Raw genomic sequence first — 21,315 nt, 5'->3', positions numbered from 1 at the left:
GCGCCCTGTGCGGCGGCAAAAGGGAGGACCGGAGAAAGGGAGACAACCAGGGTTGATAAGCTCAATAACTGAACAACTGGATCTAATTAGATCCCCCTTCTTTTTCCTGTAGGTAAAATATTTTGCTTTCTGACAAATTGACAACAGGCCTCTGCAGTGGTGCGCCTTTCTATCTGCATAAAACCACCTTTCTATCTGTCCGTTTTCATGTTTGCCTTCAAACCAATCTGATGTGTTGGAGCAGCAAATATTAGCAAAGCATATCTACTTTACTGCAGGATATCACTTTTATTAACTTCTCTTTTGGACGAAATAGGAGGTGTGTGTGTATGCGTGTGTGTTTTTCCGACCTCCGGGTTAGGGTTGTCATTCCGCTTATTGTTGCAAAAGTTTCCTCTGCAATCTATGGTGCAATCTTGAAAAAGTTTTCGGTCCCCTACAATTTTACGCATCGTCACGTTACAAGTACCAACTTTAATATGTCTGACTGGATTATGATGTAGTCGGCCAACACAAAGTCATGTTTCACATTTTAAAAAAAAAACATTTTCACAGTTCAAACTCAGAAGAGAGTGACGTGCATTTGATTCTAGAGCTGCAACTAACGTTGATCCATGGGAAACCTTGTATCTGGTCTATCTTAACTGTACCAATATACTGCAATCATATAAATCATATCTTCCAGTCTATTAATCTTTGCCGATCCTCTCATTTAACTGAGTGAGAATTCCAACCCAGTCTCAAGTCTTCTGCAGCCTCCAGCAGGTTTTCTTTCACAATTCAATTGTATTTATGCATTCCCACAGCATGATAAAGCCACCACCATGTTTTACTGGAGATGTACAGCGTTGGCTTTCCACCATGCATGTAGGTGAAAATGTTTTACTTAAATCAAATTCAATTACCATGTATGTTTTGGGGTTTTTTCCCACTTAACATCAGATCTGTGCACTAATTGACGTATCGCGTACAGCAATATCCCAATAAAATACGTTGGAAATGATCAGCAGCTGAAAAGGACACGCTGAATTCAACATGCCGCCTTTGTTTCCCTTTGCTGTATCTGCTTGAAAGAAAGTGGTTTAACGAAAAAAGAAAACACTTCAAGAGAACTACTGCAGTGTTCTGAAAACAGAAATCTGTAAAGACAGTAAAAGTAGCAACAGTTCTCATGAACCACTGGCTTTCTGTGTCATTCACACTTTCAAAGGGTAAAACGCAAGTCGATCCGAGGTGAATGAAACGGTGTTTGAGGAGGAACGGACGGCGGAGCTGCAGCATTCCACAGATGTTTGTCGGGCTTGGCCGGGTAAAGACTAAGAACTGACCTTCCGCTTTGCTCATGTACACTTCCTCAGTCCTCTTCCTCTGAGATAGAAAGTAAAAAATAAGAAGAGACTCTTCCATTTTTTTATTTTTTTTTATTCTGCCTTGTTTGTAAATATCTGCCACTGGTGTCAGCGTGTCATAGTGATCAGGGGTGTAGAAACATGTTTTGACTGATCATGTGCTGCTGCGGTGACAGGACGTGCTGGCACAGCCACGGATCCTGGCGAGACATTAATAAACGGTGTTTCTGGATTGGACGCTTGCGGTAATAAGACACAGCAGGACCGGCGACAAGACTGCTTTTAGCCGGGATGGAGATGCTGAAGAGGCTCTGGAGGAACGCCGTTATCCAGGCGACACACCGAGCCAGAGGAATTAAGTAGTGGCTCCACATCGAATGCAAGGTTAGAGTTTTGAATCAGTCATCATGTGGATTCTGATTTGTGGTGCTGGGTTTGAATCCTGGTCGCCAACTCAAATGTAAAACTTTCTGAGACCTTTTCGAGGCCATTGTGAATGAAAAGCTGGCAAGCTAGCTAGAAGAAATGTTAGCAGTGACCCACAGCTGCAATAAAGATGTCTGAGTGTGACTCAACCTTTTGCCTGACAGAAAAGTCCGGTGAGAAAAATAAATAAATAAATGCATAGAACATACAAGTAAATATCCCTGCCGAGACAGAATTTAAGACCTATGATCAACATATTTAACTTTTTACATTTAAAAATTAATTCAAGACATTTTAAGGCATTTGTTTTAGACGTGAATTTAAGGATCCAAGGATATCCTGAAAAACATAGCTGTTGGGTAAGGCTGCACCAATAACATCGTCCACAATGTTAATTATTTTGAGAGCGGCTGACATTTAAATGAGAAACAGATCTTATCCACCAATCTTATCTACAGGGCATCAGCGAGCCTAATTTAAGACTTTTTAATGCCACCTTGAATGAACTTTAAGACAAAAAAAAAAAAATCTATAAATATAATGGGTGGTTGGGGGAATTTGCTGCATTACAATTAAGCATAGCAGCAACTGTGATCCTGGCTTTGTTCTCATCACGCTGCATGCTCTGTACAGCCTTAACCCCATAGGGCCAGGTTTATAGTCTTAGATAGGTTGGCAGCAGAAGTCAGCCAGCCAGCTGCTGATAAATGTTCACTTATGCATTTGAGGAAAAAAGCTAGCTAGCTAACAAGAGTATATTAGCAGCCAGTAGCCTCAGCAGCCTCAAGTGACAGAAGACAATGAAGATGTTTGCGTGCGACTCAAACTTTTGCCTGACAGATAAGTCCCCCGAGAAAAACACTACATCAAATAATCCTGCTAAGACCTGTGATTAATGAATTTAAGGGCAACGTAAATATAGAAATTTAAGGCCTTATTTTAGACACGTGAAAGTAAGACTTTAAGGCTGTGCAAGGATGAGTAGATAAGTTGTATATACCACCGTAAAGATCTGAAAATCAGCCACTGTACCCTTTTGCTCTGCCATGAGAGAGGGCTGATTGACTGGCCCGCCAACCAGGACATGTCTGCACATGCGCTGCCAACAATAGTTACCTCACTGATGCCAGGTTAGCAACTTTGTCACAATAATTAGCAACTTTTCAAACAAACAAAATACAAATCGATACCAGCATGTCAGGTTTACTAAAAATCTGTGATTGGTCAAAAAAAAAAAAAAAAACTGCAACTGGTGTAACCCTACTGTCCTCCAAACTGCCTTGTGACAGGCTAGTGACTTCTCCAGGATTTGCCTTATGACTGAGATGGGCATCTGTGGCCCTCAAACTGAGTTTGTTCGGCCCCCTACTATTAAGAACATAATTTTCTTACAGTGGAAAATGTTAAATACAACAGAAAGTATTCATGTTCTTATAATCAAGCTTTTATAATGAGCAGAACCACATTGATCCGGAGACTTTTACTGAAAAGTCTACTTTGATTTGTCGACTCAAATCAGCTTTTATTGAATTTATTGAAGTGTTTTGAACAAAAGTGATCCAAATCCTGTTTCTACAGCTGAGAATAAACTTGTTCAAATGAGCCCAAAAGAGTTTGAAAAGTAGATTTCTTTCTTTTCCCACAGCAAACATGCAAAATCCTTTTTATGTTTGGGATCTGCAATGAACAACATCCTTCTAACAAAAACCTAAACAAAAAAAGAGAAAAAAAATAAATTGGACCATTTTATTTGCTCCCAATAAAACACAGAGACAAAAAAGTTCACAAGGTCTGAATACTTTTGCACAGCACTACAGCAGCATTAAAGAACCAAAGCACAATCAGAAGGGAGAAAACAAGGTGAGCGTAGGTAAGCAGCAGAGAATCGGGTGATATCACCTTTCCTCCTGTCTAGCCACCTGACCGCTGGGAAACAACAGCTCAGTCTGCTACCACAGAGACACCAAAACACACAGCAGCTACCGCTCAAGCCTACGCTCCAACGCGGAGGAAACGCTCGGCTGGAACTCTGAAGCCCGGCACTTTCCCTACATGTAGAACTCTATTACTTTGAATTGATCTCCTTCTCCCACAGATGGAAAAACAGGCCGAGCAACTTTATAAATGTCAGATTAGACTTGGGAGGGAGAGAGAAATAGGAACAGATAGAACGACATGTTCATGAAATAATAAATAAATTAATTAAAGGAGGAAAAAAAAAGAAAGACGGATGAGTAATCCGATCCAGAGTGAGCGGATCATAACCACACAGAGCTACGGCTGGAGCAGAATAGAGATGATTCTGACACAACCCTGACGGCAGGTCAGGTTCCAGCCACACAAAGTGACACGCCGGGGGTGTATCTGAAGCCCCTGCTGTCAGTCACGACGTTCCCGACTCAGTCAGAGAAACATCTTCCTTCTCTAAAGACGAATCCGTTCTGCAACCAAATCACAATTCTGATGGAGCAGCATCTGAAAGAATGGGAATATTGCCCTGGTAATGAACGCATCGGTACTAGGGCTGAAACGATTAATCGGATTAGTCGTGATTAATCGATTATTGGAGTAATCGATTAATCACGACTACTCCAATTATTTGATTTCAAATAATTTAGAAATCAATTAATCACTAAAATGATTAATCAGATTAGTTGTCATTAATCAATTATTGGAGTAATCAATTAATCATGACTAATCCGATTAATTATTTGATTTCAAATAATTTAGAAATTAATTAATCGCTAAACTACACAGACTGACAAAAGATAAATTTGCAAAAAAATTACACACTGAGGGCATTAAGTAAACCAAAACTCTAAAACAAATAAATATTTTGCATATAAGATGATAAAAAACTCCTCAAGCTGCATTTCTATGCATTAGAAGGAAATTTTTTTTATTTAAAAACAAAAAGGAATTTAATTATTTGTTCATTTGCCTTTTCTATGCATTTCTAATATTGTATGAAATATGCGATCTAAGTGGTAGATCAAGAATCTGCAGTTTGGCAATTTTGTTTACAGATTACGCTATTAATCAGAATCGACTGAATAATTGGGCCCTAATTTAAGCCTAGAATATTATTTAGTGATATGATGTTGTCACAATCACATTTAAGAGAAATGATAAAAACTTGCATTTATTTAAAAGCCATTAAGTGACAGAATCCTCACGAGTTGTAAAACAATTGTCAATTAGCCACAATTAATCTGTTCATCTTGTGTTTCACAGATTAAATTCAAAGATAACTATTTGTTACGGCACTACAGACGCCAAACAGTCTTCAAGCGTCTTCAAAGAGACATCTGCCTCTATTGCACTTTTCAAATGGTTACTGATGACACAATCAATATCACTTCACCGTTATAAATACTGCATGAACTACGAGTCGGACCGCTCGTACTTCGGAAGTGGAGAAGAAATGATGACATGCCGGTATTTTGCCGCAGCCCTCTAGTTGGTTTTGTTTTGGGTTTTTTTTTCTGAATTGAAACTGAAACCCTCATTCGGTTTGCAACAGATCACTTCGCGCAGCCTGAATTCCCAGATTTGTGGCGCGCTGCACGCGCCGCCGGAGATGGGGTGCCTGAAAGAACACAAAAAGGATTATCTCTAAATGCGACCATCTGTCTGAACCTCTGGATTAAGACACTACGGTTGGAATGGCGGTTTCTTAGAAAAGGATCGACAAGAAGGGAGGGGCGGGGGAGAAGGGAGTGACAGCTGATGGATTAACTATGACGAGGTTTTCAGACCTTCGCTTGGCCCTCTGCTCCGCTGCAGCCTTGAATAAATCTCTTAAGGAGTTCACTTCAACTCCAAACTGTAAATCAAGAAAAAAAGGTATGAATAAAACAGCAGTGATGTATAATTGTGCAGCAGTTAAATCAATGTTTTTTTTTGTTTTTTTACGGTTAAAAACTATTTTAAAAGTCATATTTATGTTTGGAAAATTGTCTCCCTAGCAACACGGTTGAGCTCCAGGTCACATGTCTTCCTGGAGTTTCTGCTCCAAAGAGGTTCTAGAGGTTCTGTGTGTGTGAGTGTGTGTGTGTGTGAGTGTGTGTGTGTGTGTGTGTGTGTGTGTGGGGGGGACCGAAGAGCCCCAAGCACACTGGGAGCCGTGTGTGCTCTCTCACGACTGTGTTTCTGGGATTGCAACTAGTGATTATTTAGATAATAAATTATTCTATTAGTTGTTTCGACAATCAGATTTTTTTTTAAATTGCAACCTTCTGCAGGTTTTCATTTACCACATAAGCTTAGTTTGTACAATATTAGGATTACATAAGAAAATGGCGATGAAAAAATAATTCAAATCCCTTTTTTAAAATAAAAATAATAAAACATTTTATTGCCTACGATGCAGTAATATGGCATTCCTTTGGCGTACCTTAATCATTTGCAGCAATGTGTGCATCTGCAACTACTTTACCTAGCATCAGTACAGTGTTGAGCTGATTTGTTGATTTTTTTTTTTTTTGATTAACCGATAAATAATTGTATTGCAAAAGATGCTTATTGCAAGTTTTTTTTTATTTGAACATGGTGAAGCTAAAACTGCCATTTGTTGAGTTTTGTGTAGAACTTATTTACAGACAAAGTATGTTTTTATCTTAAATGCAAAATGTGTATATTTTTATACACTTTTTGTTTACTTGCTGCTCTCAGCGTGTTATTCTTTGAGAAAGTTGCCTTTTTTGAGTCTGTTCACTCCGGTTAACGATTAATTGATTACTAAATTGGTAGACAATTAATTCAACAACTGATTCATCACATCTCAGCCTGGTGCACCGACTTGATGGCGAGCGGCTCGTGGACGTCCGACGACCCGTCTCCTTGTGTTTGTGTTGTGCAGCGAGGGGATAAATTTAGCGCTTTAGCCCCAGACTGGAGGCAGCGGCCCTTTATCCTGCTCTGTCCTACTTATCCGAGCGCAGCTCTGTGTGTCCGTGGACCGGCGCGTTCACCTCGCGACGTTCCGCGGCAATCAAAACGCCCCGTATATTTTTATACCGGGCGTATTTTTATTTTTTTATTTTTTTTGCAGAGTAGCCCTTGTTTTGTAACAGCTTGAACTTGTTAATGATGCTCACAGTTAGACAAAAACAACAATAGACTAAACATATTTAAATAGTGCGCAGCAGCAATCTGAGGCTGCCCTGGAACATGCCACGGATCCGGTGCGAATGCACGGAGCCGAGCCGGACCGAGACGCAGCCTGTCCTCTTTGTCCGGATCAAACTAAAACATCAAAGCTGACGGGATTTAATGTTGCTCTCGGTTTCTCTAATGCGGCCAATTAGGAACAAGTCGACGAGTCGGTGTGCCTGAAGGCAGCCAATAGACCACGAGCATCCCGCTTCACCTTGGAAACACACCATCCCAGGGTGCATTTCCCTGCTGCCATGACAACGGAGAGGAGCTCTCCGTTGTCATGGCCATACTCCCACCGTCCCCCTGTGCTCTCTCTCTCTCTCTCTCCCTCTCTAAGTCTCCAGCAGAGGACGGTTCACGGATACAGCCAACCTGAAACCCAGACAAAGAGAATCACCTGCAGCTGTATCAACACACACAGGCAGACAATTATATTTTTACAATTATAGTTTCTTTTTTACTATCAACTTCAACTATTATTGAAATCGGATGAAAAATGTTTGCCATCGTGGTAAAAATGAGTCAAGATTTCCAGAGGAGGGGTGTGAGGGATGACGCAAGGGTCTACAGGCCAGCTACGGCTGAGGTCAGGGGTCGAGGTTGTGAGATGACTACAGCCTCCACCAACTGGTGGCTTTGGACGCTGCGCCGGAGCTGTCAGAGGAGCAGCGGGGTATCAAGTGTCTTCCCCCTGCAGGCTCGCACGGGAATGTTCTTGAACCGCTGTCAAATCTAGCTGCTAAACAAGTGGGGGGTAAGAACCGAGCGCCGAGGTCGACGACTGCTACCGGGGAAAAGCAGAGCGCAAAGTCGGGACTGAGAGAACGACATGAGTAAATACAGAAAAGTGTTAAGTTGGGCTCAAAGAGGATAACTCCAAGGGAAAACCCTTGAAGTTATCCTCATATATATATATATATATGTAAATCAACAGTCTTCCATCTTTTTTTTTTTAACATAACCTATATTTAAATCACAATCTTTGAATCTCAAAACCAATGCAAAGCAGCTCTGGATCGATCAACCAGAAACTGGACACAGCCAATCAGAATCCGTCAGCGCTTTTTATACATTTTGAGCATGGAAATTTTATTCTTTTCCAGGCTCAATACTTTACATCAAAGTACTTTACATGAACTTTGACTGCGCAATAAAGGCTGATCAAACTCAAATGCACTTCAACATATAGACGGAGATCATCTTTCGACTCCTTCAGTTTCTATTTCATTCGATATCTATCATGTATCAAAAGGACCTTCAGCACATTTTTTCTTTTCCGGCGTATTCTGGTCCTTAAAGTAAATCCGATAACGTCGGAGTCTTGAGCACAAATGGAAATCGTATCGACCACGAAACCGTCAACTCTACCAAAGCACTCTGTGGGAATCCCGACTGAAAGCGTTTTTGTTTAAGACATCTAAAGCATCGCATGGTTCAGAAGAATTTAATTATACAAACAAATTCTCAGAGTTTAGTGGCTGGATTCCAACAGAGATATGCAATGCAAATTGGTTTAGAGAGCAGGCCAATGCAAAGCAGCTTCTGGCCTGTTCTTCAACAAGAGAGACAACGCGTTTGGAGGTGAAGCAATGATAAGCTGTGTTAGGCAGTCAATTCACTGTGTGAATCTAAATTAAAGAAGAGGAACAAGAGGTGTCACAGTACAGTGGGTTTAAATCAATGTACCGTCAAGAAGGGTTTTTTAAGGACAACAAGTGAAGGACTTCCTCACAGTTTTAAACCGATTCCCATTTTTATGACTTCGCTGGTCTCTGAGAAAGAAGCAGAGTGCTGGCTCTCTCTCTCCTTCACTGCTGCTGGGGACTCCAGATAAATCTCTGCAATACCGCTCCCCTTTTTCAGGTTAAATCAGGTTAGCATTATAAGGATGTTAATAAGCTTTTGACCTAGGCATCAAAGATATAAAGCTGGTTATTTCGGTGTGGAGATGCTCTTTGGTTTATTATAAACTTAAAAAGATCTGACAGAGGCGTCCAAGGCTCCACCGGAGGCCGCTGAGATTCAATGATGATATCGGACTTTACACATAATTTATCTTCATAATCCACTTTGTTTATGGCTTTGGTTGTCGGGTTTTATTTTAGATATTTAAAATATCTTCCAGTTCCCGTGGTCATTGCTCTTTACAAAATTAAAGTTTATTGGTCATTGAAAATGGCACCAAAACAAAAGTACTATTGCTTATATCTTTAACCGGGACAAGGAGCAACGAAGAGCTTCTGAGGAAAAGGGAAAGATAATCGGAACACAGAAAAGTTGATGATTTTTTTTTTTATTCTTTTACTTTTAGCCAGGAAGCTAGCTTGGCCGTTTGCCTTCCTGTGCTATTCCGCCTGCAATTTTAGCAATGGCAGCGGAGGAAGTGAATAAAGCCTTTCACGCCATGCTGGCCACACTTCCAAGTCCTGAATTAGCATTAACTTTGAAGTGGAGGACGGTTGTTTACAGCGCAGGCAATTTCCGGTAAGCTTCATAGCATCAAAGTGACTACCAGGAAGCATACAGGATGTAAAAATGTTAGCAGCCTGTTAGAAGGAAGTAGACATATTTACAATTTCAAAATTACACTGAGAGGCAGATATTGCTTCTAGTGATCCTAAGTGAACTTAATTGTGATTTTTTTTAAAATGTCAAATGTTCTAGACTCTAACTAAAATAATAAAATTCATCATTCATCTCGATGTGCAGACAGTTAAAGCTTTACAGGTGAATAAGTAATGACATAGTGACCGCTGGGAGCAGAAAAGTTCGTTAGAGAAACATTTGTTACAGATGGATTTTGTGGCTAAATATAGAAGTCTTACAGTACATTGTTTCCAGTATTAACACCAGTAAAGCTGAAAAGTTACCAAAAGTAGTTTTGAACAACTCTTTAATTGTAATGTTCACTGTGTCCTCCCAGCCCATCCTTAGTCCCAGCAGTCTGTATAAATTCAGCAGCTCTGTGAGTTTAACTGGCCTTGTAACTACAGGAAACGTTCCAGTGACAGATTTTGTAGCATTTTTTTAGATGTCAACAGAAGTGGATTTAACTCTATCTGGAGCAACAGACAAAAACAAGATATTTTGGGGTTTAACTTTTTTTTTTTTTTTTTTGATGGATAAATCCACTTACTATCGGTTTGTTAGTTTTAGCGGTTAAAATAACCAACCGAGAAAAAGTCAATGGGGAATCTTCTGTCATATCTTTGATTATCAAAATCCCGGTGTGGTTGTTGTGGTTACAGTGGATCGAACCAAAGGAAAGAAGAAAACATCCTCAACAACAACAGAGATTCACCACTATTTATAACCTGCCCAGTCTGCTTTGTGACAGCAGAGGGGGATGAAGAGGAGGGCGGAGAGAGAGACAGAGAGAGAGAGAGAGAGACAGACAGAGAGAGAGAGAGAGAGAGACAGAGAGAGACAGAGACAGAGAGAGAGAGAGAGAGAGAGAGAGAGAGGCCTATGAATTACAGAGAAAGGAAAAGACCATTGTAGATTTTTTTTTCCTTGACTGGGGCCTTCTGTAATCAGTACAAATAGGTAAAAAAAGAGAAAAAAAAAAGCCTACAGGGCTTAAACATGCTTGTTAAAGTTAGAAAGTGTTTTTCCAGTCGTCATTTATTCACTTAAGATATTTAACAAATAACCCTTTTAGAAAGAACCCTTGATTACAGCTGAGAATAAAGCCAGGCTGGATTACACGTTAAAACGATTCCCAAGATGGAATTTTACTGAACTGTGAATGCGAATGAGGGAAGGAAAACACAGATGAGCCCAGAAGGAGCACAGGTGCTTGTGTTACGACTGAAGGACTTTCAAGTTCCCCTCAGCAGAACCACAGAAGTAAAGATCTGTAAGGCTAAAATCCTGCATGTGCACAGTCGTAACTTATCGATCAGCAGAGTTCCTAAACATTTTTCATATCTTAATTCCATTGAAAACTGAAAAATACTTCATGCATTTTCATAGGAAAATTGAATGCTGTAAGTTAAACCATCCTGGGATCTTCAACGAGTCACCACCAGCAGTCAGTTCTGCAATAAATAAAAGCCTCTGTCTAAAGACAGTTTCTGTGTGTCGGGCCAAAAGCTCAAAGATATTCCACAGTAACATGTCCTGGACGACACCACCAACTGTTGGTAAACACTGCTAATCCGCCTTATTTGCTTTTGCCGCTCATCTTTTAATCTATCTTAGTTTTACCAACTTAAACTAGCAGTTAGTTGCCAGGCTTCAGTATATTTACAAGAGTTCACTATGCTGATATTTGTATCCGGGTCTGGTTTGATGTAGAGTGGAAGGAAGAATCGATTGAAGTTCATATGGAAAAAAGCATAAAAGGAAGAAAACAAGAAAAAAAAGGGAAGGAAACATTGAAGGTAAGAAGGAATAACACGTCTCAGGCTGAGTTCATGCAGCACATCTAGATGCTCAATTCCCATTCAGCTTTTTTGTGTGTTTATTCATAAAACTAATTAAATGCAACCGCAGTCAGACGTCTGTGTGAACGGTTTGCGACTTGCTCGTGCAGAAGAACTCTGACGTCACACGGCAGCACACCGTTCATGGCGCTGCCGTAAACGGCCATAAAACAGCTTTACTTAAAAGCTTTCCAGAGTCGACACGATTGTCACAAGATCGTAACAAAACAACGTGAGCTAATCAAGAGAATGCGCCACTAGCGATGTCATTTTGTGGCACGTTGACTGCAATTTTTTTCTGCAGAGAAGTCTGTTTAGATGTGCAGTCAGAGCTGAGAGTGGTGGGATTGGGAGGTGACGTGCTTTACCGACACATAATTATAATTTTCAGCCATTGTTTATGTCTGGATTTGCCACATCTGGCTTCTTTTGGTGCAGAATTGTGACACTTGTCTCACGCCAGTGGCATAAAAGTCGGATTAAATGCAACATGATCGTTCAGACAGCAGGTGCTATGATAAATATCAGATGCGTGTCTGAATCAGTACCGCATGTGGAAGTGGTAAAAGTCAGATTTTTGTGGACCGTTCAGACTGCTGTGAAAAAGTCCAATTTGGGGCTTTGCATATGATCAAACAAAACAAACAAACAAACAAAAAAAAAAAAACCAGCTCATTTTCCTGCTCTGCAAACAAATTTAACGCTTTTCTATACTGCATATAAACTCTGAATTAAATACATACACAAAAAAATCATGGAAAAAAAAGCAAAAGTTATCCAGTTAGTTTTATATCCCTACAACAAGCCTGTCAATACCATCATGTTAATATCATGATGTCCTCAACCCAGTCAAAGGGAAATCTAGCAAGAATACAAACAATAAACGCCTGATACAGGCAGATTACCAGCTAAACCGTAAACAACACCATGTACAGCTCCCTCTACTCTCTCTTTAACACAGCCATCTTATCAAACTCTCTCCTGTTGTTACGTTTACACAAGTATTAAACCTGCAGCAAATGTTTTTGAGATTTGTTTTTACAAATCTCAAAAACAACAACCTAAAAAACATTTTTGACAACAAGCTGATTTTTTTTTTTTTTTTTTTAGAGTGGAGAAGTCGAGAGCAAGCGCAAACAAAATAAATGGAAAAAGGAAGAAAAAAAAAGAAAGAAAAGCCACCATGGCCACAGTTTCTTTGGTACACAAGTACTGCATCTGTTATCTATAAGACCAGACACTGACTGTAAGAAATCCAGCTCAGCAGATAGCGGCGAGAAGGAGGATGGCTCAGCTGCACACACACTCAGAGTAACAGGGAAGATATGAGGCAGACAATGGGGCCACTAAAGCACCTCTGTGGCCAATATTTAAACTCTAATATCACAAGAGTTATGTAGAGCACTGAATATTTTCAAAAACGATCTGCCGTTTCAGGATTTTTAAAGCAGGGAATATCGCTCTAGTAGCCAAACATCCATGAGCGTAATATGGTTTGAAACGGCAGCGAGGCAGAAAACGGACGAGTGGAGGAGTTTGTGGCGTACCTCTTGTTGATGGGCTTCTCGTGTTTCTCGTAGGGCTTGACGAACCACTTGCCGATGCGCACGAAGCTGCGGTTCATGAGGCAGCGCTCCAGCAAGTTGTGGATGGCTTTGAACAGCAGAGTGCGACACTCGTAGGAGAGGCCGTTCTCCCACAGGTCGTCGTCCTCGGCTGGAAAAAGAGAAACACAAAAGAGCAGTGACTCTCACTTCACCCGTTCGTGACGAATCTCTGAGACAAACAACGTTCGGCGTAAGAGCGCGGAAAACAAAAACAGTGTGAAGAACGCTGAACTGAACGATGCCGATGTGACAAGCATGTGATATTGATCTACCTGTTTGAGATTAGGGATGAGCCGATCCACTTTGTTCATTTTCGATACTGATATCTGAAGTTTAATATCGGCCGATACAGAAAAACAGCTGAATTGACGTTTTTTTTTTTTTTAAAACCGACATAATGCTTAATTACAAATGTGTAGCACACCTAGAGCGTCCCTGACGCACGTCAAAACCACTTACATGATTTAAGAAGTTGAACTACCGTGCTTTCATTCTATGCACAAAAAAGCTTTATATTTATAACTATTTCTCACAAAATATTATGAATACACAGTGTTGCTGTTTTGGTCTGTACTAACTGGGTCAAACGCCAGTGCCATCTTGTGATGTAATCAGGGTAACTGAAACCGTAAACACAGGTCGAGTACACAGAATCGGAGGATTCCAGCGAAGATTTAAGCGTTTTGGAGGAAGAGGCATCTTTAATTCTGGTTTAATTCAAATAATCCAATTACTCTAAAGTAACTGGTTCCAAGTCCTGCATTTGGTCAAAGATATGAATATTCTGATCACGGCAATCAGTAACCAGCTGTCCAATTCCTGCTGAATTAAATTTTCATATACACACACAAATTATACATATGCACACACACAAATGCTCATCCCAAACTCTCATTTTATATAGATTTTGGCGGAATACAAAGAGAAGCAATACGAGATCAGCGTTTTCCAGCAGCATAAACAAGTAAAACAAATGCATATCTTGTCCATTCATTTCAGTCTTTTGGCCCAATACGGCGATAAAACAACAACAAAAAACAAAAAAAACCTAACTCCTGTAATCTGTCGAGCGTGATGTTCAGGACACCGTGAAAATAAAATATCTAAGAGAGTGGTTCAACTCAACTCCATCCAAAAATACTTTATTTGAAATTAAGGCTGAATTCACACCAGATCTGCTCAGTCCACTTTAATCAAACTCCAGTTCATTTATCTAGAACGTCCGGTTCATTTGAGGAGGTGTGAGTGTGTAGTCAAAGTCTGATGCGGACCAAATCAGAGAAACCTAGGCCTCAGTTTGGTTGAATGCAAATGTCAATGAAAGCGGACCGGAGACCGCTCCCAAAGCATTTACCCAGAATGCCCAGGGCATTCTGGGTAAATTCAACAGTCTACCATCAGCGAGAGACAATGCTCATGGTCATTGACGAAAGAGAAATCGTACAACTGCTAAAATCTGACACCACTCCATTCTTGTTTACATCTTTGAAGATCAAGTCTTCATCGTCAGCAGCTGGAAATGCAGCAAATGTTGCAATTTTGGTCCCCAAATCAGACTGAGTCTATTGGACGATCAGTTGTCATAACTCATCGTGAAAGTATCTTCAGTTTTCCACAGAAACATATGGCGGATGACACCATCAGTTCCTGGAAAGCACTGCTAATCCAAAACATTAGCTTTTGTCGCACCTCTTTATATCTGCATCTGGGTGAAAGCCAGATGGAGAGACGTTGGAATTGGGGATTCCAGGGCAATTATGACTACAAAGAGATGGTCTGGACTTCTACCTCTACTCTGCTCTTTGGTTCGGCTTAAGCCTGTTGCAATGAACAATTGATCAAATTATAATCAATGAACTCTCAAACATTTTCATTCTGATGATTAATATACTTTTTCAAAGTCAATTTTACTTCTTTTTTTTCTGTTGAGTGTGGTTTTGATTTAATTTTGGATATTCAAAATATCTTCCAGTTAAAGTATGGATTGTTCTTTACAAAATTAAAGTTTACTGGTCTGCGAGAGAGTGGCCTTGCATTATTATGCCATTATCAGTATGTTATTTGAAATCGGTCTCAAAATAAAAATGTTATTGTTTATCACAATAGATACTGGGAAACCCGATCAATTCCTCTGGGATTTGGGGTTTAGTGTCCTGTTTTAGATTTTAAGATGCCACTCAACCACTTCCATATGTAAAAGCTATACGGCTGCCATGGTTACACATGTCCAAAAGTTTAAAAGCAAGGGCAAAAAAAAATCCTCCCAGCTACACACAGCATTTACGTAAAACCAGAAGGAACCACTGCCCATTTCAGACTCTTCTGGACTCCAATAACATGTAAACATGAAAAGCAGCAGAAATTTTGCAGCAGATAGTTTTATCAGGGTCAGGTGTGAAAATAAAACACCTGCAAAAATCACTGCAGGGACAAAAGGAAGGCAAGAAATAAAGTATAAAACACTGCGCAGGAACCAAGTGGATTCTGGTGCCGCAGGGAGAGAAAAAAACAACCAAGCTAGAAATTTTACTTTATCTTTTGTGACGATTTCACCATATTTCCAAATCATCCAAACTGTTTAAACCCCCGATGAGAAGAAATTAACTAAATCCATTTAATTAGAGAGGTCGGATATTTCATAAGGATGGCAGAATGAAAAGAAAAACAGCTTTGTGTTTCAAAAGGAGCCATTTATCGCAACTCCACTAAAGCTCTTTATAACAGCTGTAACTCTAGCAGACTTGAAGTAGCCATAAAACCCTTACCAACAACCAAAGAGAAAAAAAAGCAACCTCAGGCTGGCTGCCAACAAACAGAGAGGACTTGAGGGGACAGGGGGGCTACGTGCACGGCCATTTCTGAGAGGACCCAAACTAATTCATCGGACGCAAGCGTATCATGAAGGATAAGATCTGGGAACATAGAAAAGTGGTGCAAAAGGCAGGAAAAGGGAAGGAAAACAGCAATTTCCTATTAAATATTTACAGCGCTGGCTAAATAACAACAGAATAAAGCCATTTACCTTTCAAGATATAGTGGAAGTAAACAGAGCGTGCAGAGAGTTGAGAGCTTGTGTTTTTCTTTTTTTTTCTTTCTTTTTTTTTAAACTAAGTCGGAGTTAAGTGATTTAGCAGCTGCTGCGGCCATCCTGAGACACAAGGCAGACAAGAGGGCAAAAAGTCAACCAGCAAAGAAAGTTCAACCCTCGAGGCACTCATGATGCATTAGGAGGGGAAAAGGAAGAAGAAGAAGATTCTCAAATTTAAACAGACTCGGTGAGAGCGATAACGTCCACGGACTGGGGGAAATAGCTTGCGTCTGGGATGAGGAAGACATCAAGCCGGCGTTTAAAACCTACAGCCTTGCTGCAGTGCTCCCCTCCCTTCGCCATAACCTGGCAGAAACCTCCCCACCCGCCCCTCCCTGCCAAGACCACATCTGCCTCTTCTGTGGCCCTCCCAGTCGCCTGTGACTCCTCAGTCCCTCCCTTCGGCAACAAGAAGCCCTTAAAAAAAAAAAAAAAAAAAAAAAACACGCGCACACACACACACACACACACACACAGAGGCGTCTGGTTTGCATCAAATGTTCCTAATGACCTGGTGTTCGCCGCGCGAGGCCCTCTGCGACGCTCGCCACTTCAGACAGACCTAAGTAATGCTGCAGTCCAGGGCGAGCTTTTGTTCTCTTGTAAACAAAACAACACTGATTAGAAAGGACAATATCTGTGTGAAGCTTCCCACAGAAGATGCAGGCGAATAAACCCAGACATCCGAGGGGAAGGGCGACTTGCAGGAGCAGAGGATGAGGAGGTGGGGGTCGTTTTTTTTTTTTTTTTTTCCCATTTTTAATAGCTTCTGAAAAATCTGTTATGGTCACCGCCTGACGACTGCGGGAAGGTTTCCTGGGGACAGAAAAACGACCAAGTCAGGGGGGAAATTTTAAAGCTCGAATCCCCGAACATGTTTGTTGACCTTATTGCACTTGTCTGCACAAGTCCCCGAGCAACACCCATTAGTCTTCTTTGGGAGGAAAAAAATAAATAAATAAAAACAGAACAGAAGTCTTAGCTGGCATTATCATTAATCCACTTCAAAGCATCTAAACATGCGGCAGCTCATGAGGGTTGCCTAAATAGCTACTTAAATTTTCGCTCCCATAAGTCGAAAAATTCATCTCTGTGAATGCATTGTCACTTTAAGGGGAGGGCAGGGTGTCACTTAAGACGCCTGATGAGGCAGCAGTGACTTACTGAAGTTGTTTCTTACAAATGTTCCCATTTCAAAATTCCACACTTCTTGCGGTTGGCTTTTACAAGAGCATTAATAACAGCAATAATCAATTTTATTTACATTGCCCTTTTTATATCAAATTGCAATATTAAAGGGCACATTCACAATCGGGCCCAACAACTGCAGGGCGAACTCGTACCGCTTTCACCTCATGTTATGACACTCGAGTACAAACATTTTTGAGTTACAGTTCAAATCTGTTATATTCAGAAAATCCTGGGCTGGTCATCAAACATTAGCTAGAGGAAATGTGGCAACACTAATTGATGGGGTGTGCTTAAGACTGACATTACACTGTCATAAACATGACATAACCGCTGTCATGAACATGAACAAGTCTTTATGAATGTTTGACTGCTGTCATGAAGTGTGATTCGGTAAATAATGACACTTTTAATGCAAATATGCATTGAAAGTTGCATTAAAAAGTATCGACTTAGCATTATTAGGCAAATAATTACATTTTTATGCAAAGCTGCATTAAAACTTACATTAAAAGTCAATTAAAAGAGTCAGCTTTGCATTACAAGGGTCATTATTTACCAAATGACACTTCATGACAAAGTGTTACCGAAAATGCTAACTCATTGCAATAAGGTCAACAACTCATTGCAATAAGGTCAACAACTCATTGCAATAAGGTCAACAACTCATTGCAATAAGGTCAACAACTCATTGCAATAAGGTCAACAACTCATTGCAATAAGGTCAACAACTCATTGCAATAAGGTCAACAACTCATTGCAATAAGGTCAACAACTCATTGCAATAAGGTCAACAACTCATTGCAATAAGGTCAACAAACATGTTCGGGGATTCGAGCTTTAAATTTTTCAACGTATTCACTTAAATGGAAACAAGGGGTGCACCGATTGCAGTTTTCAGGCCGATCGACGATTACCGATCTTTAAAATGCCTCACCTGACGGTTCTGATTTTGCCTTCATGGGCTTTTTTTATGTTTGAAATGTTGCTAAATATGGCAATAAAGTCGCTGAGTTGGTAACAGTGACTAGTGTACTATTGTTATCTGTAAACGTGCAGACATAACCTGGTGGGTGGGTCTATCAGGCCGATACTTAGACCTTTGCTGAGGCAGATAAGATCGGTGGATAAGATTGGTTGAACATGCGAGTATCAGCTGATCACCGATCTCCCTAAATAAATGAAACCAGGGACCAATTTATCGTCTAACCCTAATGGAAACAAGTTGAAATTTCAATGTTTTGTTTTCCGATTGTGAGAGTACCATCTCAAATAAACCTGAAGACATTTCCGTTCACTTTAAAACTCAGAACTGAAAGGACATGAAGGCTAAAATTAAAAAATAAAACAGTGGTGAAATGAGCGCATTTCGCTATAAGCAACTCAAAACCAAAGTGGTTGATAAGTGGGACAAAAAGCTTCAAGTTGTGACGCAGAAAATGAAAGATATGGGCCATCTTCTAAATATAATTACATCATTTTTCACAAGTTCTGATTATTATCAAGCACTTGCTGGAAAAAAGGAATGTCTCGACAGTTTAAGTTTTCTCATGCCTAATAATCCATCCATCGTCTAACACGCTTATCCTTGAAGGGTTGCCAGGGGGGATGGTGTCAATCTCCAGCAGTCAGTGGACCAGAGGTGATCAATTCATCGCAGGGCAACACAGAGACACACAGGACCAAACAAGCATTCACACACATATTCATATACGTCTACCGATATGTTTTTTCCAAACTCATTCAGAGTAGTGGGTAAGTACTGAAATCGAATTCAATGTTTTTCCAGACTTTTATCAACTGGACAGGAATCAAGGTGAATAAGGAAATGTAGATCATTTATCCACGTCCAATTTCTTGGGAAACTTTAGAATTGCCCTCGTTTTCACAAACGGAGTAAAGATTTCACATATCACCAACTTTGTTGATATTTTCCCCCCCAAAGCAGTATTTTATTCCATTTTGTTTATTAAACACCGTGGAAATCAAGCACAATGCAGAAAGCACTAGATATGGCTTAAAAATATTACCTTTAGTTTTTTTCACAACAGATCCGATTTCCGGTTTTAATCAAAAAATTTTTTCTAGCTTTCTTTTCTAAATACAAAATTACAAATGATGGCAAACATTTTCAAGAAGTGGCTTTTATTTCAATCATCCCTTCTGCGAGTTATACAGCGGAGCAAAAGGCCATATAACGAGAATTTGTTTAATTACGAGAATATAGTCATGATAGCAGCAGAGTAAAGACTCAATTCTTACCAGAATAAAGAAGAACAAGAATAAAAGTTGTTTTAATGACATAACAGCTTTGATAGAGTCAAGATCTGATGTGACCAGCTCAGTCAATGTGGTTTTTTTTCCTTCAAAACAGACTCAATCTATTAAAGCTTTATTCTAATTATTTCAACTTTATTGTCATATGGCGTTATTATTCCTAATTTAAATTAGGGCTAGGGTACCCTAATGGATAAAATAAACGTACTGTCCATCCTACTGCATGGTTTTAGACAAATATTCTGATGTAAATCAAGTACTTGAAGAAAATACCGCCTGCTACGCAACCAGGAGTCTCATCTGTCGTCACTGATTTCTTTAAAACTACAGTTATGAGATATCTCCAAATTTAAAAGGTTTGTACGCAACAGCTCAAAGCTGGAATCTTTTTGAAATGTTTGCGAAAAGATTAAAAAAAGATATGTTAATTCTCAACCAATCGCATTAAAAAAATGCATTGAATTCTATGCCGATATCATTCAATACGCACAGACGCAAACAAAGGGTACGTAGATTTCAAACCTGCAGTGCTGGTCGCTTAAGATCCTGGTTTGCTTACACATCTGGGAGCGTGCATGTGGTAGGCAGGGTGGGGAATGGTGGCAAGCGGGAAGCGTAGGGCTGAACGATGAGCGACCTCATTTAGACAAAGATTTATGGGCTCAGGTGAAGCTTGGGACACTTTCACGTCTCTGCCTCCTATGAAGCCAACCCAGATGAGCTGACCTTTATAAGAGCGCTTAGGCAGAAGCACAGCAGCGCCATAAAGAACGTTCACGTCTCCGGGATGGAAAAACTACAACATCTGCCGTGCCCTTGCAGAACACGCATTCAAAATATTTTAAGTGGTTTGTTTTTGTCTGGACCGATGGATCCTTTCAACTTAAGGACGGGGGAAAGGACAGGTGTCTTTCTCTAAAAGTTGCTCATCTGTGTTTATGCAATTAGAGCAGCAGTCAGTCATTAAATAGAAAGATTAATGGTTTATGATCAATGGTGCTCAGGGGAACTGAACCTAGGCTGGCCAAGAGGCACTCTCCTTCCCTCCAGATCTTCCTTATCTGCAAGGAAAGAGAGGGAGCACTCTGTAAAAAGTCTCCATTACTAATTAAAGAATATTTCTTCAGCAGAGATGAGGAGGGGGGAAAAAAAATTGCTGGACTAAACCCATGGGCCAGGACGGTACGCATGGCCGAGTCTCTGCGCTATGCCAGCCAAAGGAGATCCATCAGAGAGAGACCAGGAGAAGGAGATGGAGATTGAGCGGGAGAAAAAGAGGAAAGCACAGGGTGGTTTCGCAGGGCAGGAGATTAGCCCTGGAAAATTGATCCCCAAGCACAAAAGCCATCGGCCACTTTTTTCCCCTCCCAAGAGCCGGGTCCGGGTTTATCAACTCATCAATCTCAGCCGTTACACGCCCGGAGTTTCGAAGATGTCTGAAACGAGCGGAGAGGAAGCAGCGCCACTCCAGAGCTAAGGTTAACCAAGTGTGTCTAATTGTTCTTTGATGCACATCCTCTCGGCCAGACAAGCCCCGTGGACGGGACTCACACAAGCCTCCCGATTAATGCTTCTGGACACACTTTGTTCATGCTGACGGCCGGGCGATGTGTAGAGAATGTCATCTTTCTGCCCGACTTTCACAGGTTGTCCGAGTCGATAACGCTTGGGAATTCCAAAGAGCGAGTGGCGTTTCTCCTTCCTGAATCCTTGCCTGGAGTTGTGGGGAGTGTTTGGCGTTCGTTGGACTCGTTCGTCTTATGTATTACATCATCTCATGACTGGGTCGTCGT

At 40.6% G+C, this 21,315-nt stretch overlaps 1 protein-coding gene across 1 annotated transcript in view; it reads right to left on the bottom strand.

Moving 5' to 3' along the window:
* The window catches only part of med13a (mediator complex subunit 13a), a 92,070-nt gene that overhangs the window by 47,787 nt on the left and 22,968 nt on the right, over nucleotides 1-21,315 (bottom strand). The window contains exon 3 of the mRNA XM_088012296.1: nucleotides 12,910-13,078. Coding sequence (XP_087868422.1) covers nucleotides 12,910-13,078 — 169 coding nt within the window. The remainder of the gene's footprint in view (nucleotides 1-12,909; nucleotides 13,079-21,315) is intronic.

This window comes from Poecilia mexicana, unplaced genomic scaffold, assembly GCF_051168715.1.
Source record: "Poecilia mexicana isolate PSO_F unplaced genomic scaffold, ASM5116871v1 scaffold_14, whole genome shotgun sequence".
NCBI lineage: Eukaryota > Metazoa > Chordata > Actinopteri > Cyprinodontiformes > Poeciliidae > Poecilia > Poecilia mexicana.
Note: the sequence above shows the minus strand (reverse complement) of the source record. Positions and strands in the feature narration are given on the sequence as shown.